The 25617-nt window shown below is 51.1% G+C and overlaps 9 protein-coding genes across 9 annotated transcripts; 6 read left to right on the top strand and 3 right to left on the bottom strand.

Annotated features, from left to right (window-relative positions):
- Window positions 1-2437: 2437 nt before the first annotated feature.
- On the bottom strand, window positions 2438-3522 carry DACRYDRAFT_24124 (uncharacterized protein). Its single transcript, XM_040773556.1, has 7 exons — window positions 3446-3522; window positions 3357-3393; window positions 3046-3300; window positions 2856-2980; window positions 2786-2793; window positions 2611-2721; window positions 2438-2543 (listed from the first exon to the last, which is right to left on the bottom strand). Exons 3-7 carry the CDS (start codon window positions 3272-3274, stop codon window positions 2486-2488), a joined length of 531 nt encoding a protein of 176 aa, XP_040625942.1. The 5' UTR covers window positions 3275-3300; window positions 3357-3393; window positions 3446-3522; the 3' UTR covers window positions 2438-2485.
- A 521-nt stretch (window positions 3523-4043) lies between these two features.
- On the bottom strand, window positions 4044-6359 carry DACRYDRAFT_110366 (HD-domain/PDEase-like protein; the record flags this gene model as incomplete). Its single annotated transcript, XM_040769043.1, has 12 exons — window positions 4044-4361; window positions 4435-4547; window positions 4597-4879; window positions 4931-5073; window positions 5124-5196; window positions 5244-5409; window positions 5458-5523; window positions 5574-5705; window positions 5757-5808; window positions 5861-5977; window positions 6029-6163; window positions 6215-6359. 12 exons carry the CDS (start codon window positions 6357-6359, stop codon window positions 4044-4046), a joined length of 1743 nt encoding a protein of 580 aa, XP_040625941.1.
- A 275-nt stretch (window positions 6360-6634) lies between these two features.
- On the top strand, window positions 6635-9008 carry DACRYDRAFT_82949 (digestive organ expansion factor; the record flags this gene model as incomplete). The annotated part of the gene is made up of 9 exons (XM_040776601.1): window positions 6635-7096; window positions 7135-7311; window positions 7392-7801; window positions 7851-7941; window positions 7989-8074; window positions 8125-8278; window positions 8326-8397; window positions 8447-8580; window positions 8631-9008. 9 exons carry the CDS (start codon window positions 6635-6637, stop codon window positions 8962-8964), a joined length of 1920 nt encoding a protein of 639 aa, XP_040625940.1. The 3' UTR covers window positions 8965-9008.
- Window positions 9009-9179: 171 nt separating this feature from the next.
- Window positions 9180-10381, top strand: DACRYDRAFT_82948 (uncharacterized protein). Its single transcript, XM_040776600.1, has 6 exons — window positions 9180-9549; window positions 9622-9771; window positions 9822-10008; window positions 10056-10157; window positions 10213-10230; window positions 10279-10381. Exons 1-6 carry the CDS (start codon window positions 9251-9253, stop codon window positions 10279-10281), a joined length of 759 nt encoding a protein of 252 aa, XP_040625939.1. The 5' UTR covers window positions 9180-9250; the 3' UTR covers window positions 10282-10381.
- A 2479-nt stretch (window positions 10382-12860) lies between these two features.
- DACRYDRAFT_24120 (uncharacterized protein) lies at window positions 12861-14966 on the top strand. Its single transcript, XM_040773555.1, has 4 exons — window positions 12861-13427; window positions 13488-13624; window positions 13676-14575; window positions 14630-14966. Exons 1-4 carry the CDS (start codon window positions 13106-13108, stop codon window positions 14756-14758), a joined length of 1488 nt encoding a protein of 495 aa, XP_040625938.1. The 5' UTR covers window positions 12861-13105; the 3' UTR covers window positions 14759-14966.
- Window positions 14967-15258: 292 nt separating this feature from the next.
- DACRYDRAFT_24119 (uncharacterized protein) lies at window positions 15259-16081 on the top strand. Its single transcript, XM_040773554.1, has 5 exons — window positions 15259-15296; window positions 15347-15367; window positions 15424-15667; window positions 15719-15801; window positions 15853-16081. Exons 1-5 carry the CDS (start codon window positions 15294-15296, stop codon window positions 15883-15885), a joined length of 384 nt encoding a protein of 127 aa, XP_040625937.1. The 5' UTR covers window positions 15259-15293; the 3' UTR covers window positions 15886-16081.
- Window positions 16082-17746: 1665 nt separating this feature from the next.
- DACRYDRAFT_56785 (glycoside hydrolase) lies at window positions 17747-18927 on the top strand (the record flags this gene model as incomplete). Its single annotated transcript, XM_040775395.1, has 4 exons — window positions 17747-17862; window positions 17915-18137; window positions 18200-18608; window positions 18662-18927. The coding sequence occupies 4 exons, from the start codon at window positions 17747-17749 to the stop codon at window positions 18925-18927; spliced, it is 1014 nt and encodes a 337-aa protein (XP_040625936.1).
- Window positions 18928-19576: 649 nt separating this feature from the next.
- DACRYDRAFT_56734 (WSC-domain-containing protein) lies at window positions 19577-20912 on the top strand (the record flags this gene model as incomplete). Its single annotated transcript, XM_040775390.1, has 2 exons — window positions 19577-19736; window positions 20566-20912. The coding sequence occupies 2 exons, from the start codon at window positions 19577-19579 to the stop codon at window positions 20910-20912; spliced, it is 507 nt and encodes a 168-aa protein (XP_040625935.1).
- A 292-nt stretch (window positions 20913-21204) lies between these two features.
- Window positions 21205-23626, bottom strand: DACRYDRAFT_118324 (sterol esterase; the record flags this gene model as incomplete). The annotated part of the gene is made up of 14 exons (XM_040770563.1): window positions 21205-21523; window positions 21578-21630; window positions 21681-21713; window positions 21771-21799; window positions 21852-21920; window positions 21978-22004; window positions 22060-22131; window positions 22184-22234; window positions 22288-22512; window positions 22559-22673; window positions 22843-22924; window positions 22978-23075; window positions 23130-23202; window positions 23262-23626. The coding sequence occupies 14 exons, from the start codon at window positions 23624-23626 to the stop codon at window positions 21205-21207; spliced, it is 1611 nt and encodes a 536-aa protein (XP_040625934.1).
- Window positions 23627-25617: the final 1991 nt, after the last annotated feature.

The raw sequence follows: 25617 nt of genomic DNA, 5'->3' as shown, positions 1-25617 counted from the left end.
CAGCCGTGTTTCGGCAAAACATGTCTCGCACAGGCATCTGAAACCGACACACCCACGCAGCAGGAGCGCCAAATTGATTCTTTTTTGGGTTCATTCATTCCCCGCCGCCCTGACACAACATGATACAGCTCAGTGCCGCGCCTGAAAGAGGATGATGTAACTGGCAGAAGCTCGACGGGTCTCAAGTCACACCCGATGATAGAACCTGCAAGTTTTCCCCGATCTGGGAGAGACACCCACATGCCGTCCTCAGCCGTTCGGCCGTTGCACAGCACCTCATCCCCGATAGGCTGCAATTCCCCTTCCCCCGGATCCCGGTCACCGCCCAATCCTAGTTCCGGCATCTGTTTTTCCGCCTTGGGACAGGGCGCGATGCTGCCGATCTGGTGCGGTGGGTTGCTTACCAGGATCTAGCCAGCTTTAGGGGAGGTTGGTTGCCCTGTGCCCGATTTGGCTCGTTCCGGTGTGGTGGTTCAGATGCCCTACCGGAAGATCACGCGCCCGCATCCATCCATTGAAAAGGGATGACCTCTCGATCACCCATAGCGTGCTGATCAGCAGCACTTCCAGCAATCTGGTGGAGCTTCCGGGATCCACCGTGCCGGAGCCTCGCACAGCCGCAGCGCATGAAAATTGGCCACACGGGAAATGACCATGTCGTCATCGCTTGCGTGGTCTGTTGTGGTAGGAGTATCACGTGCTTGCCACTGGTGTGCACAGGGCGGGGGTCGGGCTTGTTGTTGCTGTCGCGATTGTGGTGACGATTGTTGTCCAGCGGATATAGTGGAATTGTCCATCGTCGCCAGATGGCAAGATGGAATACACAGACACAAATCAAGGTGTTTGTCAGGAACGCCGGCCGCCGACGGGCAAATCACGCGGCTCGCTTCTGCCGCGGGATAAGATTGACGTTTTAGAGTCGACCTTTGTGATGCCCGGGTTTAGTCTGGGAGGGATCTTGATGTCATCAGGCCGCATCATATGCTGTCGTCAGTATGGGTGTGGTGTTCATTGTCGGCTTTTGCCCTGGAAGGTGTGGTGATGGCGCGGCGATTACGTAGGTAACTGGCTCTGTCTGAGCAGAGAAGAGCTGTCACCTCACCGTGCTGCGCTGGTCTTCTGTGCTCTTGAACCCATTGTCTCGGAGGACTTGCACCCCCTCGCCCACCAATCGGCACGCAACAATATCCTATTCTTTGGTATTCTTCAACACACCGTACCGGCGCCGCGGTCTTTCCTAGAAGCATTCCTTTCCGCTCCGCGAGCCCGCAACCGCAATGGGTGAACCGATACCCCGCTGGTTGCCTGTCTTCTTCAACTTCCTTTATCAGGAATAAACGCGGTTGTGCTCCTTTTTCTCTCAACGCCCAGGGTTCCCGGGGCCGCGAGGGTATTCTTTCCATATCAACGTTTCCCTCAAGCCGACCAGAACGTGCGCTGGCGTCCTTCCCTCCATCTCGTATCTTCCCACTTCGGACCTTCGGTTCGCGCTTCGTAGAGATATGAACAACCCCTGCCATCGTGTGCCACCCAGCGCAGAGGCATCACACGATCCCAAGAGAGGAATCACGCTCGCTTCCACACTCTAGTCGGCCCTGGCATGCGCTCCTCTTCTGCACGCTTCTTCATCGGGCGGCATGCCGATCCTGGTCAGGGGTGACTCGCGCCCGCCCGTGCACAAGGGTTCTGGAAACGACTTGTCCGGAGGGAGAGGGGAAGTCCTGTTCTCTTCTTTTTCGCCCCGGTATTGACGATCTGTTGTAGGTAGCGAGCAGATCAGTCCACATTCTTCTCCCGTCTGTCCTCGCCAGGGGTCGTGGTTTCCCAACACATGGTCCCCGAAGGACGCTTGTCCGTGTCACCCCTTTCCGGCCGATGAATTTGATGGAACTCGTGTGCGATCACGAGCAAGATTTATGCCTTAACTTCGGGAAGAGAAGCGAGCCGCATGGTATCTCGCTGTGCGACGGGAGGTTGCCGTGGACCTTTTTCAGCAGCCTGGCAGACGAGGGATCCACTCCCGGGGAATAGGATTACCTTACGTACGTATACGGTACGAGCGGACGGTATATCGCGCAATCACTTCCCCTCGGCCAGCAGGGATGAATGGTCGAATCCGGCCGAGGAGCGCATTTTGACTTGCCCGGTGGAGCGGATGGCCGCTTGTACTGTTAGGAACTGCCATACGGGATGAGCGATTCACATCTGTTATCCGTGCGCATGCAAGTATTGTAGCCGAGCACGTCCACACAAGCATCAGTCCGCGGTCGTCCGTTTCGAGCAATCATCGTTTCCAAACCCGGTTTCCGCATTTTCATCACCGAGTGGCAGTTGCATCACAACGGCATGAAAGATCCTGTGACGATCATAGGCGCAATCACACGAAGGCCGCGGCTTCTGTTAGGCTTCTGTCCCTTCCCAGCCGTTGTTAGGTGGATTGATAATGCATGGCTCTGATAATGTATCGTAATACGTGATTATGCGATTATGGGACCTTCTGTTTCAGGAATGATGTCCGCCCGACGCCAGCAAACCAAGCCATCCTGGTCAAGCAAAGGCCATAAATATCAGCCAACATTGTCCCCGCTCGGTGGGAACGGCGATACGCACCGCCCAACAAACAGAACCACAACGGTAGGGATATTCCCCCAGGTCATCGCGTTCCATTCTACGATATTGAACCGCAGTTTCGGTGGCAGGGCAAGCAGGGTAAGTAAAATGCTAAGCAAAGTTCGGTGTCAATGTTCCGACCGTCCGGCTACGGAGATAAGGGAGATAGTCTCACTGAGTGATCTGCCGTCAAGAATTAGTTAGGACCGGATCATTTCGGCATGAGGAGACAGGGGTAAACGTACATCTGCAATGGCAAGGGCTGTCAAGCTAGCTGCGATGATCCGCTCTTGTGCCCAGGGATTGTCTTTCAGCGTATCCCTTATTGCTCGGAATACAAAGGAACTAATCAGCCCCAGTAAGCCATAGCCTAATCGCGATCATTATATCCGTCAGCATCTTCATTACCATTACCCAGGGGTGTAATGTACGTACAATTGCCCAACTGCCAAATTGCCATCACCTCCCGAGGCCCGAGCGGGGCCGCAGGTTCACTACTCGGAATGAGCTGGTGTTGGAACCATGAGGGATAGAGCAGCGCTAAGAAGAACGGGAGGAAGAGGGATGCCGGCTCGAGCCCAACAAAGAGGAATCGATATGGATAGGGCAGCGCCGGGAAGCTTTCTTTCGAGCGGGACTGCGGGGTTGCCATGGGGCTCGACATGGTCGTTCCTGATGCGGAGCTCGCTGCTGGCAGTTCGGACTGGTTAGGTGCTGAGGGAGACACGAGGTAGGCTTGTGCTTGCAAGTGAGCTAGCAGGTCGTCGACGAACGCCCCGATATCTGTTCGTTTGATCAGCTTTACGCCTAGTTACCAATCCATGTCATTGCTCACCGTCTCTCGTGAAGTGGTCCAGTGCCTCGACAAGCCTTGCCCGTAACTCTGCCAAGTCCGGGGTATATACAGTCCCCCCGGTATCTGCCTGCAGCGTTCCACTCGGTACCAACTGATGTCGGCGCAGCGTGCTTACCTTCCGGCTTCTGCGTCCCTCGTGGTGGTACGATGTTGGCCTCCTCCACTGGTCCGACCTGCCGCAACTGCAGCAGCGTGTAGTCAGCTATCGCCGCGGAATTGGCATCGGAACTACGGAAGTCAGAAGTCTATCTCTTGACGGCTACACGGAGAACTGACTGCTTTGGCACTTCTTGAAGAAGCCAAGGGCGAAGTTCGTTGGAGCGCGAGCTGTCAAAGTGGAATGACATTACGGCACGAAGATGAAATAGTGTAAGGGACTCGAACGAGTGGAAATATCCACTCAAACAACTCGCTAGTTGTTCGGAAAGGATGTACACGGACCATGATATTACGTGCAAATCATTGCCTATCTGGGCAGGATCTTTGCAGGTGTGGTACGAGGTCTGCTGAGTATGCTACAATTTAGATATACGAGGTCTGCTTAAGCATGATCAGTTTTGTCGGCTATGGGTCTGCGTTAAGCTCCATGAAAACCGTTGACCCTGGCCTTCTTCAACGGAGTTGATTGGAGCGAGGCTGAGGGGTCACCGTTCATGTCGTCTCTCTTCCTCCGCCGTATGGGCGACTCCATGGGCGACTGTATCGCGAACTTGGAGTGAACAGTTGTAAACGGGTTAGGTGTCTGCTCTCGGGTTGGGGGCCCGGGTGTACCAGGAAAAGCGGGCGGAGGGAGAATTGCAGAGATACCCAGACCAGGGACAGCTGCCCCAGAGGATGCTAAGAGCATAGGCGAAGGTGCCTGAGAAGATGAGGCGGTCGGGGCGACCGGCATACGCTTCACGGCGGCTCGAAAGGCGCTTTGAGCAAGACCAAATTTACTATATCATCCTGTCAGCTGAGAGACATACTATGAGACCGGGACCAACGTGCCTGGGATCCCTGACGATACAGCGGACGAGTACCTCCTGCCACTGATCAGCCGTGACCTGTGAGATCCAGTCCTTCCTTGCTCTGTACGCCTCTGCGCAACATGTCAGCAGGATGTCCCACCCACAGAGGAGTATACCTACTGTGCGGGCTCTGCCATGAATAAAACCGAACCGAGCGGATCGGGTCTTGTTCCTTTGAGCCGAAGTGAAGCACAGACCAGGTGATGATGAGATCCTGCGGTTGCAAACGCTCCTCCTCGTCCAGCTGCTCCTCTCTCGCTTGACGCACAATGCTCTCTGGTGTCAAACGCCCCGTTCTCTTCCAGATATCGTGCCAATTGCTGGGCAGGATAACATAATCCACAATCTTGTACAGATCGCGGACGCGAAGTCGTCGGATGATTTCTCTGGACTCCTCCAAGGCCTGCAAATGGGTCAGATAATGTTCGGATTAACACGATGATATGGGTCTTACGGGATCGATAGACTTTTCCACCTCCTGGACGACAGAATCCGTCAAATACAGGTACCGTCTGGGATCCCGCGTTTGTTCGACCAGCTTGAGAACGGGGTCTGCTTTTACCAGAGCATCAACGATCATATGCTCGATAGCCACAGCTAGATACTATCAATAACAGAAGTTTGAGAGGAAAATAGATAATACACACCTGCTTTATGATTATAAATGCGCTTATGAAGAGAATACCGGGAGTAAAATAACTCATAAATATTATATGCATCCTGCACAATTGTCAAAGGCACATTGAAGTCACGAAAACCGGGCCCACTTTATTGCTGTAGCATATGGTGTTGGCGATCACTCGAGAGCTGCCTATGATACTGTTGTGCGATTGAGCGACCATCCGCTTGTGCTCGAGATATATGGCGTACCGATGTACATCAACGGGACACGATATACCCAAGCAATGAGAATCTCGCTGCATATAGTCGAATCTGGGAACCTGTGAGAACGAGATCTCTACCAGAAAAAACACGCCTGACTTATCCACATCAATGCCATTTAACTTGTTCGCCACAACCTGAAACAGGAACTTCTTTTCATATGGGCTTATTACTGTATATTAGAATAATGGATTACGGTGTGGGCATCCACGTACCATCGTTCAGAATCTCCAGCAATCAATGCCTTAACAAAGGTGACGTCTTTTTCAGGTACATCGATTTGGTTGTCCTCGACGAGGTAATCAAGCATCATCTCTGAACCAGCTTCATGCGCCCATGGTTCTCCACTGAGCCGACATGAGTACAGTCTCACAACACATGCAAGTGCGGATGCTTACGTCGCTTCTGGCATGAACAGTCCATCCCATACATGGCTGAATGGACCATGACCTGATATTGTTGTGTCAGAATGCTTCACGAAGACAACCCTCAGACGGCACACCGAGATCATGACATAGACCAGCTAATTGCACACACCTCACGTCACGGTCGTCAATCCCCAAATATGGCTGCTCTGTCCGAAGACGCTCCACGAGGAGTCCGGCCAAGTGACAAACACCTGCGACAACGATGAGGACGCATATATGCGGAAGATATATTGCCTACGCACCCAGACTATGCTCAAACCGATTGTGTGAGGCTCCTGGCCAAACAAAGTACGCAGTACCGAGCTGCTTGATATACCGAAGTCGCTGAATCTGCGGACTGTCGATGAAAGCTTGCACCATCGGATCGGCGATCGTAACTAATAAAGGAATGGTAAGTGACCTCCACATCGTAGCGAGCTACCCATTACTATAGTCATGAACGGAGTCTTTAATGTGTCGGGGCTTTGGAAGACTGATGTCGATCCTTGCCTCCTCGTCGACAAGTACGTCATCATCGTCGAGGTCAAAGAAACGAGGCGAGGTCAGCTCAATGGCCGGTGCGAGTTTCGACATAGCGTTTAGTTTTGGAAAAGTATGAAGAGAAAGTGGATATGAGAGTAAGGAGCAATTACTCTGCCGTATTGATTAGAAAGATCTGAATGGTGAGCAGAATATCAAACGTGTGCCGTTATTTAGACGGCGCTCACCACCCTCACGCGTCCCCCCCCCCGTCTTCATCGACGCCGCGCCTGATTTATTTCATAGGGACGCGTTACGGGCCCAAATTTTTCGGTGCTTCACTTCGCCTCAACTCCACAAGGGTGGTCGAAATAAGCTGGTCAGATTGAATGGACGACGATAACTTCAACTCTGTCTCAACGAAACTCTTAACGCTCCTTAATGTCTCGGCGACGAGGAGGGATAAGAAGCGGCGTCCAAATGACGATATCAAACCTCCGGGGAAGAGGATCACATTAGGGGGCAAACCCAAGGCGGTATTCAGCACAACAGTCGTTAGTTCAACCTTCGTGGCCCGGGCGATAGATGGGCAGATTGATTCGAAGCCTGATGCGGACATTGATGAAGCTCTCGAAGACGATCTTGAGGTTGCCGATGTCAAGGATCCTTTTAACGATCACTTCGGTGCAAAACAATCTTCTTTGTCTCCTAGTGCTTTAAATGCTTTGGACGAGGGAAAGTGGACCACTCGACAGCGAAAGATAGGCTCACTTGGGGCTTTCCAAGAATTATTGCTTCTGGACAATGCTTCTGAGGTACAACTGTCCGCAAAGGTCAGTTCTGCTGAGTCCGTTCGAACCTGCTGAGTCTGACGCAAATCCAGTTGGAGGCAAAGCTGCTCGCTTCATTCAAGTCTCGACTTGATACGCTGAACGACGAAATGCGATCCTTATGTGCGGACTTTGCGAAGCTGGCTGGCACGTATGAAGACGTCTTTGTGTCTGATCGAGATGGCCGGAAGCAGCAGGCGTTCCGAGAGGCAATATCAGTGCATGCGTTGAATCATGTTCTGAGGTTCGTTATATGGCCTCTGGTTATGTTGCCTCGAGCTAACCCCGATCTAGGACACGGCGTCGTGTGCTAAAGAACAACGACCGATTAGCTCACTTTGATGAAGCTGCAGGTGGCGACCCTCCCTCGGATGTACAGGACCAAGGCTTCACTCGACCTAAAGTGCTTTTCCTCCTTCCGCTCCGAAACTCTGCGCTTTCCTGGATCGAGACCCTCATCTCTAACTCGCCGACAAGTCAGACAGAGAATCACTCCCACTTTCTCGCCGAGTATTCACTGCCAAAGGGTGTTTCCGACCGCCTGGCCGAGAATCCAGAGAATTATCCAAGAGACCATGTGGACAATTTCGAAGGCAACATCGATGATAATTTCCGCTTGGGACTAAAATTAACAAGAAAGACCATGAAGTTGTTCACGGAATTTTATTCCTCGGACATGATTGTCGCTAGCCCTTTGAGTATGAAGATGCTCATAGAGAAGGACAAGTGAGCATCGTGCCTGCTGGATGTCACGGTCATCCTGACTGTTTATCAGATCAAAAAGTGCTGATTTCTTGTCATCCATCGAAATTCTCGTCGTTGATCAGCTGGACGTGATGTCGATGCAGAATTGGGAACATCTGCAGGTATGAGAGATGCCGTCTAATCCATACCTGCGCTAATGCATGCCCAGTTTGTTCTTGGACACATAAACAAACTGCCGAACGAGACTCGGGATTCTGACTTTTCTCGCATTAAGCCCTGGTATCTGGATGGCCAGTGAGTAGCGGCAGTGCATTGTCTTGTGCTTGTTATTAACTGCATGTCAGTGCCGCCAAGCTGCGTCAGACGCTCCTTTTCTCCCCTTATGAGACGGCCGAAATGAGAGCGCTGTACAAATCTCTGACGAACGTAGCTGGCAAGCTGAAAACAGAGCAACGATTTACTGGCTTATTAACACAGCTACCGAAGGGTATCCAGCAAGTGCGTGGGCAGTTGCCATTCTCTATGCCGCGTTAACTTCAGTACAGACCTTCATGAAGTTTAGCTGTTCCAGCCCACTGCAGGAAGCTGATGCCAGATTTGAATACTTCACGAAACAAGCGAGTATCATTCACTGATGCCGCGATCAATAGCCTAACTTAAAATCAGGTCATGCCCTCTTTGCTCAAATCCGCAGTGCGAAGTGTCAATACCATGATCTTCGTACCGTCGTATTTCGACTACGTCAGGCTGCGAAATCATTTCAAAGATACAGGAGCAATCTCGTACACCACACTCTCCGAGTCAGTGTTATCACAAACTCTTTTCAGAGTACTTACAGATTTGTTTCCAGGGATGTTAGCAACTCGGAGATTGCGCGGGCGAGACAGCAATTCTTTGCGGGAAATAAAGCCTTCGTGATCATGACAGAGCGTTTCCACTTCTATCGCCGATATCGCATTCGCGGATTCAAGAACATAACATTTTATGGACTACCAGATCACGGAAATTACTATGACGAGCTGTTGGCCATGCCGTTCCAAGATGCAGAAGACACGGAGGGTAGCGATTTATTCGTCCAGGCCATCTTTTGCCAGTATGATTTTTTGCGGTTGGAGCGAATAGTGGGAACCCAAGATGCCCGGAAGATGATCAAGAGTCAGGAAGATGTATTTACTTTTGTATGACCGATCATCTGGAAGACATCAGATAGATTTTTATTATGAGATCCAAGTCTTCCGTCCAGAAAACCCGAGTAGAAACCCTTAATGCAAAATGAGAGCACCGCCGCATGTCTCCCCCATCACTACCGCATTACATCGTCCCCTGCGTTGTCGTGGCTACAAACTTCATCTCTTTATCGTAAACTATCGAGATTCTTCCCTCCTTACGATCGCTATCTGTCAGCTCTCACTGGGCAACGCGTTAATTCCGCAGTTTGGAGCGACTGGCGCGTTTACAAATCCGGTTTCTATGTCATCACACCCTCCGTCTCCGCACCTCGGCCCCCCGAGCCCTATGCTGAGCCTAACACGTGCAACAACGCACGACAACACGGCGAGCAACGGTCACTCGGACGTGGAGAAGGCGCCGTACAATCTATCAATATCGGAGCCTACCGTCGTCATTAGCGAGAAAAGCAGCACGGGTCTTCTGCGCCACGGCACGACGGGGAGCGTATGCATGGATCGAGAGCAACGGAACGGGAACGGGAGTAGGTTGGAGGCGGCCGAGAGAGGTGTAAAAGGCAGACCAAGCACGAGTGCGGAGACGTAAGCCCTCTTTCTTTCATTTACCTTACCTTGTACATTGTATGCTGATATGGCGTTGTATACGTTCCGCAGTGCCCCACGAATACCCAAGTCGTCATACTATATCGGTCCACCATCCTCTACCTCCGCGTATGGCACACCTCCCACCGGTAAAATCGGCGTACACTACCCGAGAGAAATTCTTCGAGTAGAGAGGGACTATTCAGGAGGAGAGATAATACAGTGCGTGGAGCAATGCTTTCTGCTGAGAATTCTCATCGAAGCTACTCTAGGTTTCACCCTGCATACCCGTTGGAGCTTGAAGGCCGTATCACCCACACCCAGTTTCAGGAAACAATTAATACCATCAACGAGCGCCTCATTTCAGCTCACAGCCTGTGGTGGAGCTTTTTTGATAACACTATTGCGATCCTTACTCTATACCTTTCTTGGCTATGTTTTTCCACTCATTATGATCGAGTAAGTGGGCGGCTGCGTCTCCCCAACGAACGCTGACTTCTGTGCAGGAAATGTCCAAGCTACGAGGAACGATAGATCAACTAAACAGGGATGTGTACAACCCTGCCGGTCTGAACATTCTGTGGCCTCGAAGCGTCGCTTTCCTTTTTGTACGCATTTCTTTGCTGTGCATTACCCCCATTTGAGCTGATTGCCTTCTCCCAGCTTGAGATTGAATACTATGTAAGATCCCACCTTAAGGAACAGAAATGTTGCTAACCATCCGCACAGTAACGCTCGTTAACGCCTGACATCCTCGCTTCCACCTGCGAGTCGGATACGATACTATACACCTCAGTTCTAATTCACCCTTATGGCTGTACCACACAATACGTTACATGAAAGTTGTTTAATAGTCAGGTTGTCTGTTGGAGCTGTCGAACGTGCGTTAATAGTTGCGAGTTTGCCACCTAACCGAAAGAAGATAACAAGGAGATGAAGGAGACAGTGTATGCTTCAAATCAAGACTACATAGGGGTGACCAGTGCTTTACAGCCGGAAAAAGGTTCATGCGCACGTCTGCCGAAAAATAGAGATGTACGAATGCAATGATTCTGCCTACAAGAAGCAAGTGTCGGAACACCCATAAAAGATGACACTGTATTCAAATGTAAGTGGTTCTTTCTAGAGTTCAATTCATTTCCGGCCTTTGCAACGAACCCCTTGATATTTATTCCGCTGGTCTGGAGCACAATCTAAAAAGCACAGCCAATGAATGGGCAAAACGGATACAAATCTTTCAATTGACACTTCCGAGGCGAGGTGGTTCGATTGCAACTGAATGCTTGTTCGAACGTGATATCAAAGAAATCTGTTTACCGGTCGCGAATAGCACTTAGTTCGGACTACAATCCCTACCTCGGCCATCAAAAAGTCAACAACTTGCGGACCAGTTATACGAGTGTACTCTCCCAGAACATGGAAGAGCCTCTTGGTAGTTTTAGACGCCATTGTATCACCTCAACCGTCTACAGCCGAGACTCAGCCATGTGGGGACGAGCGCAAGACCGGCAAGCACTTTGTCGCATGGGCGATTAAATGGAATCCACTAGCTTCCCCACGCGATTCCACCCATTGACATCACACCACGACATTGAGATACCGGCCAAGAGAAGGGATTCGGGCCGCAGGGTGCCGATATGCAGGGCGGCCGAAGACCCCTATTCATCAAGAATCCACAGGAGTCAAGTTTAAGAATGTTTCCAACTCCATGAACTCCACTTACCGGACCTAAGGTGGGTCCCGACATTTAGGTTCGGGTTGACAACAGTCAAATCTAGAAGGTTGGCAACGGCGAGCTGACACTACGGCGGTCAGGGCATCATCGCTTTGAGGGACGAGGCCGGAACTCAGAGCCACGCCCTCCAGGCGCTGAGGAAATAACCGACAAATACCGGGAATGTCACCCTCAAGGTGCCGTATATATGTGTCTCAACAGGCGGATGAGAAGAGGATTGGCTTGGCAGCTCTGAGTGGGAGACGATGGGACAGAGTGGGGAAAAAGTGATCGAGACGCCATCGAGCCAGGCTGTGCGGGGCATGTTCCGATCCCGTGCGCTTCTCTTCTGGGCGAAACGTTCATTTCGAGCTCTGCACCGCATACTAAGGGCGCCAAAGGAGTTAATGCAGATTGAGCATCAATCCATCGGAGATGGAGCCTCCGTTCACCGCCGGTGTGTGCGAGCAGGTGGTCAGGTTTAGAGAAAGCTGGGCGACAAAAGGGCGCCTCTGCGTGCATCCGTGACCATCTGTGCAACCGCCGTCCCTTCCCGAACAAGGGGGACTTCGGATGATTCTTTCATTGTCGGGTTCGGATCGGAAACACCATGCGAAGAGACATGACTCTATAGGAAGTATACCAATGGCGAGAAGCAATTGTGCCTATTTGATTCAATCGGATCTTGGAGCGGTGTCAAAAGATCAGGATATCCCTCAGATGGTTCAGATTGGAGGATGTTGGAATTTGGAGACGTTGAGTGCTTTGCTGTCTTGCCAGATTTCGGAGAAAGCTGCTGTTGCATTTCGAGCATTTAGATTGACGTTATCAAAAGCAGAAATACTGCGCGGGTGTACCGAGACCAACGACCCCTGGGAAATCAACTTCTCACCGTCCAAATCTCGACACGCGATATTTTTTCCAGGTGCCACAAGGCGCCCATGTTGTTCTGAATTAAAACGCAAGTTCAACACTCTCGCATCGCCACACCGTCACCAGTTAGACGTTGGCGCGAATCAATAAAGCGCTGCAGGGAGGAAGCATGCCCGGTGTCTTCGTCTGGGGGGTAAATGCAACAAGGGAACCGTTGTTCTTTCCATCGGCGTTAAATGTAAGGCTTCCTCCATGGAATATCTACTGGAAGACAGCTTTGAAAGGAAGAATCCCGGAAGAAGAGTGCACAAACATGTACAGCTGGACAGACGAAAAAAGACGAGGTATTCACTGAAGCCCATGAAGCCCTCTTCCCGCGTTTCCAGGGCCAGAAGACTGTACAGAACATGGAGCGACAAAGGGCGGAGGGCGTCGAAATATGACCGAGGAAGTCGCAGAATCATTGAAAAGCGATTGCCGGGACACGAGTCCGGCCGTGAGGGAAGACAGGGCAGGGGGACCCCAGGAACTGCCCCATGCGAAGGAGAAATTTGGCCCCGAGACCTTGAACGGGCCTTGATAGAAGAGAAGTCAGGACCCCTGATACCGGTGCTCACTGCCCTCCGCGCCACATGAGACCGCTGACGTGAGACGGCTCTAGTTCCTCGCCTTGACTCCCGCCCACCATCTATATCGCTCCTCACCCATTCACCACCATCTCACTTTTCCCTCCCTCAGGTTGTCGCCCTCTCCCTGAACGCTGACGACCAACTGCTGCCCTTTATCGCTCTCTGTCTCCCTGTCTCTGCATCTCCCTACCTCATAGGGTACTCAGCCAACTAATCGGCCTGCCAGTACTGGCATCGCCCAGAAAGGCCCAGAAGGACCGTGTTACAAAGCCGACACACACCATCTGACTCGTCATCCACCCACCTGTCTCTCTCCCCTTGCGCAGCAACCAACCCTACCATGTCTGCCACTCTCATGCACAACAACCAGACAGCATCAAACCCATGGGATCTACCTGCTTCCTTCGCTGGTCTCAACGATAGTGACTTCTTGGCGATGCTCGAGAAGCAGGTCAACACAGATTCCCTAACTCAACAGTCGTACACCCTCACACCGCCCCTTAGCGAGGAGGATTCCTCCCCAAGTCCCCCTCACAGCGAGCTTGAGCGCACGCAGACCGGGACTCCTGAAGAGATGAACCACAAGCGGAAGCTCTCCCCTGACGATGAGGATGACCTCGATGATGAGGCTCCTGCTCATAAGTCACATCGCGACTCGATGGGTAAGAGGCCCCTTTGAGAGGCAGCGAAGAAAGCGAGGAAACTCATTCGTCACGATGTAGATGGTACCGAGAATAAGAAGAACCGTCGGAAGTCTACTGGCGGTCAGAAGGACGAGACCCGTGTGATGAAGCGCAAGGAGCAGAACAGGGCTGCTCAGCGTGCATTCAGAGAGAGAAAGGAGAAGCATGTTCGAGACGTACGTGCTATTATTCATTACGCACTTCTTAGAGACTAACACGTTATGAAGCTTGAGGACCGGGTCGCTGTACTCGAAGCCGAGAAGGCTGAGACTGCGAACGAAAATGAGAACCTGAAGGATCTCCTTAACAGGTTACAAACCGAAAATCAACTGCTGAAACAAGGACAGTTCACGTTTAGCATGCCTGGGTCTAACAAGCGGTCTGCATCGGACGGATCGACGGACTCCTCTCCCGATGCTTCTTCCTCCACTGGTCAGGAGCCCGTATTCTCACAATCATCGCCTCCCATCGATATGTCCCACAACAACCCAGTGTTTAGCACCGCTGGTGCTTCTGAACCGTCCCTAACCTCTGCTTCGGACAGTAATCTGTCCATGTTCGGCTCCTTCCCTGTCACTCCCACATGGACAACGCTCGCCACCGCCCCTCAATACACATCATATCGTGACCCAATCTACGATCGTATCTTCGGAGGCGCCGGCGACATTAGCCCATACGCCACACGTGGTGATGAAGAAGGCGAGGGTGGATTGGTCAATCTCGAGGAACTCTTCGGAGAGGACTTCGGTGATCTCATGCCCATCGTAGGCGACTTCTCCCCTGCTGCGGAAGCAGTGCTTGCACCAATTGATACGACAATGAAGGATGACCATGCGGCTGCTGCGTCATTACCCCTCGTTCATGATGGGCATTCAGCGCACGATGAACATGGTGACGGATGCCCAAGAACCAGGCAAGACATCATCAATATGATGGCTACCAGCGAACCCAAGACTTTTGGGCCCCCTGTCGCTGTTCCGCCAGCGGAGCCTCCGAAAGATCAGTCGCCATGCACACATGCCGCTGACTTGGGTTTGGTCGAGCCCCTCGGCAAGGCTGATCCCAATTTGCGCAACGTGCCAATCAGCGAAGCTTGGAAGCAGGTCCGGAGTAACCCTCACTTCGAGGTACGATCGTGTGGCAGCTCACCCGATTGACGCGATGCTCACGGCTCTTTTCAGGATTGCGACATTGACGAACTGTGCCTGCTTCTCAAGGAGCAAGCTCGTTGCGGTGGCGGGCAACCGGTTATTGAAGAGCCTAATTTCAACAACATCCTGCAACACATGGGGAATCAGCGAAACGCTTGATAGATCTCCAGGTCCTTCGGGCCACGATACCCGGTGTCGTCCGTTCTGCAGCCTGTTGAGGGCTGATTTATCAGCACATATTGCATTGTTTTGTAACCGTTCTATTTCTGCTTTCTCCTTCGTTGCCTTCTCAAGCCGCTCTGTACTCCCTATAGCATGTGATGTCCTTGACAAACTGAAATTTATATTGTGGGAAAGGGTTTCCCAAGCACTACTCTGTTTGAATTATCGCTGCATTGATTAGGTTGTGTCGTGTAACGATAAGTAGCCGTTGAATGAAGACATGATAATCTTGGCATGGGGAAACTATCATAATCAGAAGTTCCTCATTAGTGAATAGTATGCCCCTCGGATTGCGTCAAATGATCTCGCGCACGGACCGTTCAGAATAGGATTGCTTCCGAGGGGTACCCTAAAGTTTACCCCCTGGTACTGTACAGTTTTTGTCTCTTCCAATAATTTGGTCCCGTGCTCATGGGGTGCAGACCATTGCACCGCTGCTCGTCGTTCAGCTCCAAAAGCCGTATATCCCACAATGGTGAGTGTTCACGCTCGGAAAGGAGATCTGAGTATTGATGAAATAACCAGGCACCCAAGACTGAGAAGAAGGTGAACATGTTATGGATCGTGTGCAGGAGAGTGGGTTCTGACAGAATGGTATAAAGGGCAAGGGCAAGACCCGTTCTGCGCTCAAGGACGTCGTCACACGCGAATATACGATTCACCTACACAAGCTCGTCCACGGCCGGTCGTTCAAGAAGCGCGCTCCCTGGGCTGTGAAGTCCGTTGTTGATTTCGCACAGAAGGCGATGGGTACCCAGGACGTGCGTTTGGATCCTAAGCTCAACCAAGCTATTTGGAGGCAGGGGATCAAGAACGTCCCACATCGGATACGGGTCAGGCTGGAGAGTGCGTGTCTTTAGCCCTAATAGTGGTGGCATGTGCTGAATGTTCGCATAGGGAAGCGCAATGACGAGGAGGACGCGAAGGAGAAGCTGTACACCTATGCCACGGCTATTGACATCCCAGTGCACGAGTTCAAGGTACGTCTCCCCATCTATGTGGTCCTATTAGTGTCTTTAACGTTAATGCAGGGTCTTCAAACCGTTGTTGTGGATGCGGAGTAGACGATTGGGCTGGCGCTTTTCTTTCATGTCGATCATGCCGAGCTTGTCTGTATGCACTATGCGGCTATGAACGGAATGCCTAGCATGGTTCAGATCCTGATTTTCTGAGTGACGTGGTGAGATAACGGCTCCTTTTCGTGACTTCAAGACTAGTGTTGTCGAGCCTGTTCCGGCACGTGTTCAATACAGCTTGTCGACTAATGGGCTTTTGACCGGCTCACTTCTGCACCGTTTTGTGGGCACGTTATTGTGTTGCGAAATAATGGTCTGCTTGCACTGCACATCGTGACATCCTTAGCATTGTTGCTTCCACTGAAATCTGGGGTCCCAGGTTGAAAGCTATTGTTGGAGTATTCTGAAGGCTGGCTCACTGATGCTCCGTGTTTGGTGAGGCTGTCGACATGGATTGGAGAAGCGAAGACTTGTGATGTGCCGAAACCTAGGAGATTCAGGGTTAACGTGGCACCATCAATTTCTCTTATGGAACGTCTGAGAGGTTCATAACAATACTGACAGCCGCTCCGTGATACTCGGGTCAGTTCAGAATTGGTGGTGAGTATACAGGATGTCCGACTCAAACGGGACACAGCAATCTCCAAGAAGCATGGCCTGTTGTTCACAGCTCGACTACTAAAAGCGGCGACCGCGATTAATATTGATAGAAACATAGGGTCGAGGTTCAGTACCCCTTGCCATGAGGTTAGGAGATCATCCAGTTTGGCGGGAAAGATTAATGACACCGCATGTTTCTATAGACAACTACCTACACGCGGCGTGTAGTAGCCGGCAATGTCAATATAAGAGATTGGGGTCTATCATCAGAGAAGACAATGATATGGTCGGGATATGTATAGCGCTAGCGCTAGCGAAGAGTCAATTGGGCGGCGATGGTATGGGAACTAACTTTCGCAGTGTGGGATCGAATATCAGGACCGAACATTAATATCCCAGTCAATTGTACGGCGGTATACAATATTTCTCTTCATTTGCAAGTGGTTCTCAAAGTGTAATATATTCGGATTCTATAGTTGCTCACTAAATTGTATCATTGGTGGGTATATATTTGCAAGCAGCTGGGGAGAATCGCCGAGTGTTCTAGACCTTAAGTAAGCTTCATATCCGGATCCGATCATGCCTTAAATAACGCTTCTAAAGTGAACATTCCAACACCGCCACCTGTCCATTTTTCCGAGCCACTGAGTATGACATACACCCACCAACCATATCCAACCCTACACAAAGTTGACCAATCGCATCGGTTAGTAATGATCGAACCGCTGAATACCCCCTGGCGCTCTGGCGCTGAGTATTGTTTTTGTCTTGGGCTAGGAGGCGCTCACCGCTGGGGGTCTCTTTCCCAATTGCAATTGATTTGATCTCCTCGTCTTGTGCTCTCCCCGAGCTGTCCTCTCTTTTGGCTACATGATACTCTAAGCACATTCTTTGCACATCTACAATCGTCTAAAACGGACACCACACCAACAATCTGGGACTATTTTATTATCCTTTAGACGCTCTTTACAATGCACACTCCGCTCCTTCCCCTGCTCGCTCTTCTGGTTCTGCTCCCCGGCACCCTCGCCTCCTTCTGGTCTTTCAACCAGACCCATCTACTCGATCTCCAAAGACTATGGACCGCCAATACCCTAAATAAGCGCTACGTGACGGACTCTCAAATAGACGCGTGGATCTCCGGCTCTGGACCATTCCCTTACTACTACCAGCCGACTTACAGCCCCAGTTCGGTCTCAAGTTGTAACTCCAAGTGCGCGCAACTTTATCCCCTGTAACATGGGGAAAATCTGACAACTAGTATAGTGAGAACCAATTCCCTGGTCCTTCCGGTCCCTCCTCAGAGCATATGCACAAGAGAGATGACTTCGTCACGCGTTCTGGGTCTAAGCTCTTCCTGGACGGATTCGAGTTCCGCCCTGTCGGGCCCAACATCTACTGGCTCGGGTTAGATGAGAACGTCGTGTAAGTGATTTCTTGTTTTCTCAGAAAGTCCATACTCAATAATTCCAATCAGTCCCAATCTGTCTTACCCTTCGCAGACTAGGGTATGGGAGATGATGGGCATCGCGAGTGCCATGGGTGCGAATGCTATCCGCGCGCATACACTTGGCATCAGCTTCGGAAACTCCCTCAGTGTAGTCACTGGCCCGAACACATACAACGACGGTGCATACCAGGCAATCGATTTCGCCATCATGGCTGCGCGAGTCTACGGCCTGAAACTGATCATCCCTCTTGTCGATAACGTGAGTAGTCTTCTACCGCGTCAGTGTCAACATTTGTTCTGAAAACGCCATAGTACAACTGGTATCACGGTGGCAAGTATCAGTTTGTGGGCTGGGCGGGTCACACCTGGTCCGGCACTGGCGCGGACATCACACCTCCTGACGTGGGGGGTTTCTTCTACAACGACACCACCTGCATTCAGCTGTTCATGGACTACATTCAACATCATCTGACCCACGTCAACCAGTACACCGGCATTGCCCTGAAGGATGACCCGACCATCATGATCTGGGAGACAGGTAACGAGCTGAGCGTATACCAGCGTGATGATGGGCCACCGCCCAACGCCTGGACCCAACAGATCTGCGCACTGATCAAGAGCCTGGCACCCAACCATCTCTGTATGGACGGCACATTCGGCATCTTCCCTAATTCTGGACAGCTGAGCAACAGCAATGTGGATGCATTGACCGATCATTTTTGTGCGTTCCTGCTACCTTCTATCGCTGTCATCAGGGAATGATTATTTCTCTAGATCCTGCTTCCGTATCCCGCTTACAGACCGGCGCATCGTATACAATGAACGAGGCTGGAAAGGTGTACATCGCAGGCGAATGGGACTGGACGGGCCAGTTTGGCGGTGACGACATCAACAGTTTCATGAACGCCGTCCAGAATATCGATGGGACTGGCGATTTCTTCTGGAGCTTGTTTGGTCACGACTCGGATTGCTGCACCCTTGTAACCCACAATGATGGATATACAATGTATTATCCGGGCACCACGTCAGGTAAGCCGTAGCTGCTCCTTATTTATGAACTGAAGCTCATTGCGTTAGATATGACCACGAGGGCGTCTGAGATCGTAAACCATTATCATTCAATGACAAGCAACGATCGTGAGTTCATGCGGGATCGGGTTGATAGATGTAGGGCTGATCTTTGCCACAGCCCCTCAAGTTCTGCCTCGAGTTGCGTGTGCTGCGACGACTGTGAACACGGTGCCATCCTCAACAGCGAACAGCTCCCCAACGACGTCTACTGCCTCACCAACCCAGACGTTTCCGGCCGGCTGGACATACTCGGGGTGTCTCGCCGAGCCGACACAGCATTCTACAAGTGTTCGCGCCCTCACCTCCTATGAATCCACCCAGTCTGCTCTGATCAACGAGTGGTGTGTGAACCAGTGCAATAGCATGGGATACACCTTGGCAGGGACAGAGAACGGGAACGAGTGCTACTGTGGCAACACCATCAGCAGTGGTGGCGCTACGACAAGCAGCTCAAACTGCAATACCCACTGCTCGGGCGCTTCAAGTGAAACTTGCGGTGGTAGCTGGACGTTGAGCCTGTATGCAAAGGGCGCCACTGCACAAGGGTGGCAATCCCTGGGCTGCTATGTGGATGCCAACAATCGTGCACTTCCAAGCTCTCTGACATCATCAAGCTCCATGACCGTGGCGATATGCCAGTCCTATTGCCTTAGCAACGGTTTCAACTTCGCGGGTGTCGAAGACGGCAATGAGTGCTGGTGTTCCAACTCAATCCAGAACGGAGCGAGCGCGGCGAGCTCCTCAGACTGTTCTACTCAATGCCAAGGAAATGCAAACGGTAAGCTTCTTCGGTTCATTGGTCTTGATTTTGCTCATGCCAGGACAGAAATATGTGGTGGCGGATGGAGGATTAACATTTATCAACACACCATGACGACAGCATCCACTCCCACTTCCACCGCCACCGCCACCAGCTCTGCTACTGCATCCTTGACTGGTTGGTCATCCCTCGGCTGCTACGTCGACGCCAATAGTCGCGCTCTTCCTGCTGACGCGACGTCATCAAGTTCCATGACTGTGGAGTCTTGCGAGAGCTTCTGCTTGAGCAACGGTTTTGCTCTTGCTGGCGTTGAGAATGGAAACGAGTGTTGGTGCGCGAACTCTATTCAGAATGGTGCCACGGCCGCTAGCGCGTCGGACTGTTCGACGTCATGCTCAGGCAACTCGAACGGCAGGTTCTTTTTCTTGACTCCCTGGATAAGATGGCTGATACCACAAGCGCAGAAAAATGCGGTGGAGGCTGGCGCATAAACATACACCAGTATAACGCCCCTACAACTGCGACGAGTACTACTTCCAGCCCAACATCTTCACCAACATCCGCAGGATGGCACTCGGTGGGTTGCTACGTCGATGCGAATAATCGTGCCTTGCCTAGCGATGCTACGTCTTCCAATTCCATGACAATCGAATCATGTAACAACTTCTGCCTGGGCAACGGATTTGCGCTTGCAGGCACAGAAGCGGGGAATGAATGTTGGTGCTCCAATTCTATCCAGAACGGTGCCACGCTCGCGAGCCGATCGGATTGTTCAACCAAATGTGCTGGTAACTCGAATGGTGGGTCGTACGATCTCATTTCGGGAGCGTGCTAACTTGTAATGTAGAAAAATGTGGTGGAGGCTGGCGGATCAACATTTATCAGTATATTCCGCCGAATGGTCCTCGCTGGTCGTCCGTAGGCTGCTATGTTGATGCCAACAATCGCGCCCTGCCGAATTACGCCGAATCCTCGTCCTCAATGACGACCGAAGTATGTCAGTCCTTCTGTGGAAATGCGGGTTATAGTTATGCGGGAACGGAGGACGGCAACGAGTGTTGGTGCGCCAACTCTATCCAGAATGGTGCTACGCAGGCAAGCAGTGCAGACTGCAGCACACCGTGCGTCGGTAACTCTGGCGGTGCGTATCCTGGTTCAAAGGATTTCATCGCACAATTAATGAATTGGCTATAGAAATTTGTGGCGGTGGTTGGAGGCTGAGTATATACAAGCTGTGCGTATCTTGCCAGAGTCCCGGCTTTCGCTGGCCTAACATCGCTGCAACAGGTCAAATTCGAAGCGTGATGTCTATGACACACGTTCTCGACGCAAGAATGGCAGGCGCTGATAGATAAGCGTACTAATAGCCTCTAGCGGCGAGTGCCTGCGTTTCATCTCTCATTCGCTTATATATTCGGTTGTTGCTTAATTCATATGGACACAGAAAACAAATGTACTAATGGGTATACATAATCTCGATCCAGATCTAGATCGTAAATTCATCAATATTACTACTCGCCACTTCCGTGGAGTTCTCCCGATAGGTGTCGTATGTCAACCAAGAAGCTAGCGGTCCAAACTCCATTTGCACGCCATCGGTACCGTATTGGGGCCAATACGGGAGATCAATGCCTATCCCAAACTCGCCAATATTATTCGGGTCGAGGGTGTTTGCGAAGGAGATCCAGGAAGCCCTCATTTGCACCGAAGTCAGATCGGGAATGTCCCCATAAACAAACGGGATCTCCGATGCGTGGAAAGCGCCCAAGAAAGGGATCGTGTTCGTATGGCTGAACAAATAAGACCTGGATCAAGCATCGTCAATGAGCGAACAAGTACACATGGTAGATATGGCTGACCAGATGGGAACCGACGCGTTCACGTAGATCTGGGAGAAAAAACGCCGAGCTGCCTGTCTAGGCGTTCAGCGGAGTTGGCCCTCGTCAACTGTTACGTGCTCACATTCCAGGTTGTATCGCCGAGAAAAGACGCAATCTAGCGAGTGCTGAGCCGTCACTATTCCCATTAGGGGCAATATATCAGAGCTCGTACCCGTTTATTCTGTGGTGTCAGGGCATACACTGAATACGGAAGCTTCAGACTATTGGCATGGACTTAGAATGAAGCACTGACAGTCGCCGGTGTTATAAGGGGATCCTATAGCGGGATCCTCTGGGTATGCCTCAAGAAGCATTGACAGAGCTGAGGAACGTCGCTTGTTCAACAATCGGGGGGTAGTTGCACTAACGAACGACTTACTTGAGTTTGATAAAAGCGGGAACATCTCTGTAGACGATACATATCTCACTTTTCGGGTCAAACAGTCACTTGAGAGCCGTACCTTTGGCATAACATGCGAATTCGTCGTTAGTGGTGACATTCAGAGAAGTGAACTGGAAGATGGTCCCTTCATCTTGAGACAGTACAATTAGATGAGTCCTTTTCGCAGTTTGCGCCTAGCGAACCTTCATTATCTCCGCTGATTACAGGGAGTCTAGCAAAGCGCCCAGCACGCACTGTTGATAAGATGTGAAACGCTTCGTGGTAGGTATCTGAATGAAAAACTCACATAAATTTTGTGGCAGGTCGGGAATGGTGTCATAGTCAGTTCTCGGAAGATATGCGAGATGTAAATTCACGAATGCCGATTCCACATTTGGGGTAATGGCTACTGCCTGCATGAAAGTGTTCTCGTCCAAGCCCCGAAGACATTCCAACTTGTCGCTAGCTGCCGAACAGTTCGTGAAGTCTACAATCTGGTCGAAGATGGACTGTCCGTAAGATAAAGGACCGACTGCCCCAGATGAGTAACTCGTACAATAATCTTGGATGCAGCGCACCTGGGACCGAAGATCCGCTCTCCATGATTGCCGCCCTGAATGTGCCGTTCGTTTGGCCGCCGTACATGAGAAGCTGGAAGGCGATCGAAATGGCGCCTGCAGATTCTCCAAATAGCTAATGCTTATTTCAGTAATCTGCGAAGCATGCAATGTTATAGATGCATACGGTTACCCTCTCTGGATCGCCTCCGAATTATTCAATATATTGCTATACCCATTCTAAAGCGGCTCGCTAACGTGCACATTATTTACGCATCGGGGAACAGAAGAATGTCATCCGCTACCTGATCTCGGAGACCAATGTTGGCGGCGCCGTCATCTTGAACTTCTTGTCCAGGCATGAAGCCCCATGCCGACACCCGATAGCTATTGGTTCCTTCAACGTATACTTAGAAGCTAATAGCAGGAATCAGACTGACTTTGCTGCAACCCAGATGACATCTTGACGCATGGATATAGATTGTTGTACAAGGTGAGACCCGTCGTACTCAGATATGCCTCCCAGTTCGAAGCCACCCTACATAATGCACCGATCAACTCCAGCGATTCAGAGTGGAACAAAATCACTAACCCCGAATATCCAGAACATTACAGGGAGCTTGGACCCAGGAGTAGCTGTGCTAGGACGAATAATATTCATGTATCTGTCAGTGCGCGAGCCAACATCAGAAGTAGTCCTGTCCATCGACGAGGGGGGACGCACAGACAATCTTCTGAACCTGTTCCAGTAAGAGAGAGATACGCCGTAAAATTCGGCCCAGCATATGTACGAAGATAAACCAGAGCTTCAGAAGAGACGAGGCTGACTGCCTGCTGTGGACAATCCGACTTGGGAACTGAAGCATCCTGAATAGTGGTGCCATAATTGGTGGTGAATGATTGCGGTGGACGCAATCTGAGTTGTCCAGTAGGCGGTTCTGCGAAAGGCAGCCCATAAAACGTGTCGGTGCCGGTCAGAAAATCTGAAATGCCTCTGAACGTGCCAAAATCTAACGTGACAGTAGGCCCAAGTGGGGCAGCAAATACGCCAAGAGCACCAAGCCCAAGCGCCAAAAGAGAAGACGACATGCTGAGGGCCCTCCTTTCGAGCATTCACTCATTTCATCATGGTTGGTTTATGTATTCTCAGTAACTTGCATCCTGCCTTCATTGCTCGTGAACGCCCTGTGCAACGAGGAGGTAGGGGCCAGGCAGATGAGGGGAAAACCAAGCACCATCTTGATGGCGTGACCGAACCCTCGGAAGTCCCGAATGCCGGCATGTGCTTGCAACCCCTTGAATATTCACACTGGTACTGGCCAGCCGTGATCTTACTCCGTCTATCCAGAGTCCGAGGATACACAAGCAAGGCCTTGCGAGTCGACATGACGGGTGAGCTTAGATAGAGCCCAATTGACAGAGATGTGATGGTCGCAAGCGTTCCGCGCGTGTTCTCTGATCTGTACGATTCCAGGTAACATGTGAAAAATGACTGAATAAAAATAACCCCCTGATCACATGATCAAAATATGGACTCGGGGTGCGTGATGACGTAGGACGGCCTGCCAGCGCAAAGGGGACAAGAGGGGACAAGACGAAACAAGAGGAGACGACAGGAGGCGAGAAGAGGCAAGAGAAACAATAGGAGACAAGCAGAGATGAGGATCACAATGCTTCAGATGATGAAGGTATTCATGTTCTCGATCATCACATTCATCTTGGAGCCGTAAGTTGATGCCACTTCAGGAAGAGATCCTACAACTTACTGCCTCTGTGCGAAGTCATCCATCACAAGAGGTTTGTTCGTGATTCTAAACTCCATCAAATTTCCGACTGCGCCGTACTGTGACCAATATGGCAACTCGGCACCTGCTTCGAAATGGCCATGATCATTAGGGTCCAAGCCGTTTGCAAAAGAGATCCACAAGGGCATCATCTGGGTAGAAAGAGGGTCAGCTGTCTCGCCGAATACGTATGGAACTTCTGAACCGTGGTATGATCCAAGGAAAGGAGTCTCAGAGACGTGCGAGAAGTGGTACGACCAGACTGGAAGATTGTTGCGGGCATATGTCTGGGACACGAAACGCCGGGGTGCCTGTCCCAACATGCCTGTGTCTAGACAACGACGTGGAGGGCAATGAAAATGGCATCCTCGAGGAGAGAAGCAATCTGTTTAGTCATCAGGAGCGTGACCAAAAGGTGTTGAGCGCAGGGAGGACCGGGCACGTTTGCTTTCAGGGGTGTATGAATAGACTATGACATCATGAGGTCAGGTATAGAAGTTGTGCTTCGTTGAGAATACGGTCGCCGCTCCCATAGGGGCAACCGTCTGAGAAATTTGCGGGATACTGCTGCACAACTTGACTCTGAACTGCAGCAACATCAACGGCTGTGGGCACGTAGAAGAGGATCTTGTACTTAAACTTGTCATCCAGGGCCAGAACGCTAATTTGATGTCAGTTCGAACCAAAGCTCGATAAGACGAGAACACTAACATTGCACATGGGTCGCGAAATCTGCGTCGATTGTTACATTGAGCGATGTGAAGCACCATATACTCCCCTCGTCTTCATTCCCCCTTACTAGGATAGGGGACCATTGCGAAACGCCCCTCATTGACTGACGCAGGGGTAAGAACCTGGTTAGGGTTGTCGGCAGGGGCGGTTCACTCACATAAATTCTGAGGGAAGTCAACAAGTGTGTTGTAATCGATCCTCGGCAGATACGCGGATGCTGGGCCCCGATAAGCCATCGCAGAGTTTGGGGAGTTCTATACAGCATTGTAGAGCTGTTCAAACGGTATGTCGCGCAAGCGTGCGATCTCTCACTTGATCCAGCAGTCCGAGGTTGGGGATTCCTGCGTCTTGTGCCTCTTGCCCCGGAAGCCATCCCCATGCCGATAGTCGATAGCCAGGACTCAGATGAGGTATTGTTATACTGGGAATCATCCAACGCATGCTTTCCAATGACCATGATGAGGTCTTGGCCCATGGCAATAGATTGGCTGACAATGTTGGTGCCGTTGAACACAGAGGCACCGCCAATTGAAAATCCACTCTACCTTAACATCGGAGTATGTT

The sequence above is a fragment of the Dacryopinax primogenitus genome, assembly GCF_000292625.1.
Source record: "Dacryopinax primogenitus strain DJM-731 SS1 chromosome Unknown DACRYscaffold_17, whole genome shotgun sequence".
Lineage (NCBI taxonomy): Eukaryota > Fungi > Basidiomycota > Dacrymycetes > Dacrymycetales > Dacrymycetaceae > Dacryopinax > Dacryopinax primogenitus.
Note: the sequence above shows the minus strand (reverse complement) of the source record. Positions and strands in the feature narration are given on the sequence as shown.

Excerpts from the sequence above, each read along its gene's own strand:
- DACRYDRAFT_82948 (XM_040776600.1), top strand. The coding sequence starts at position 9,251 with ATGTCATCACACCCTCCGTCTCCGCACCTCGGCCCCCCGAGCCCTATG. Across the intron at positions 9,550-9,621 it reads CCAAGCACGAGTGCGGAGAC|TGCCCCACGAATACCCAAGT; the intron begins GTAAGCCCTCTT and ends TACGTTCCGCAG. Across the intron at positions 9,772-9,821 it reads TCAGGAGGAGAGATAATACA|GTTTCACCCTGCATACCCGT; the intron begins GTGCGTGGAGCA and ends AAGCTACTCTAG.
- DACRYDRAFT_24124 (XM_040773556.1), bottom strand. The coding sequence starts at position 3,274 with ATGTCGAGCCCCATGGCAACCCCGCAGTCCCGCTCGAAAGAAAGCTTC. Across the intron at positions 2,981-3,045 it reads AATTTGGCAGTTGGGCAATT|GCTATGGCTTACTGGGGCTG; the intron begins GTACGTACATTA and ends GATCGCGATTAG. Across the intron at positions 2,544-2,610 it reads GTGGTTCTGTTTGTTGGGCG|GATGGCTTGGTTTGCTGGCG; the intron begins GTGCGTATCGCC and ends TTGCTTGACCAG.
- DACRYDRAFT_24119 (XM_040773554.1), top strand. Across the intron at positions 15,368-15,423 it reads CACCCAAGACTGAGAAGAAG|GGCAAGGGCAAGACCCGTTC; the intron begins GTGAACATGTTA and ends AATGGTATAAAG. Across the intron at positions 15,802-15,852 it reads TCCCAGTGCACGAGTTCAAG|GGTCTTCAAACCGTTGTTGT; the intron begins GTACGTCTCCCC and ends ACGTTAATGCAG.
- DACRYDRAFT_24120 (XM_040773555.1), top strand. The coding sequence starts at position 13,106 with ATGTCTGCCACTCTCATGCACAACAACCAGACAGCATCAAACCCATGG. Across the intron at positions 13,428-13,487 it reads GTCACATCGCGACTCGATGG|ATGGTACCGAGAATAAGAAG; the intron begins GTAAGAGGCCCC and ends GTCACGATGTAG. Across the intron at positions 13,625-13,675 it reads AGGAGAAGCATGTTCGAGAC|CTTGAGGACCGGGTCGCTGT; the intron begins GTACGTGCTATT and ends CACGTTATGAAG.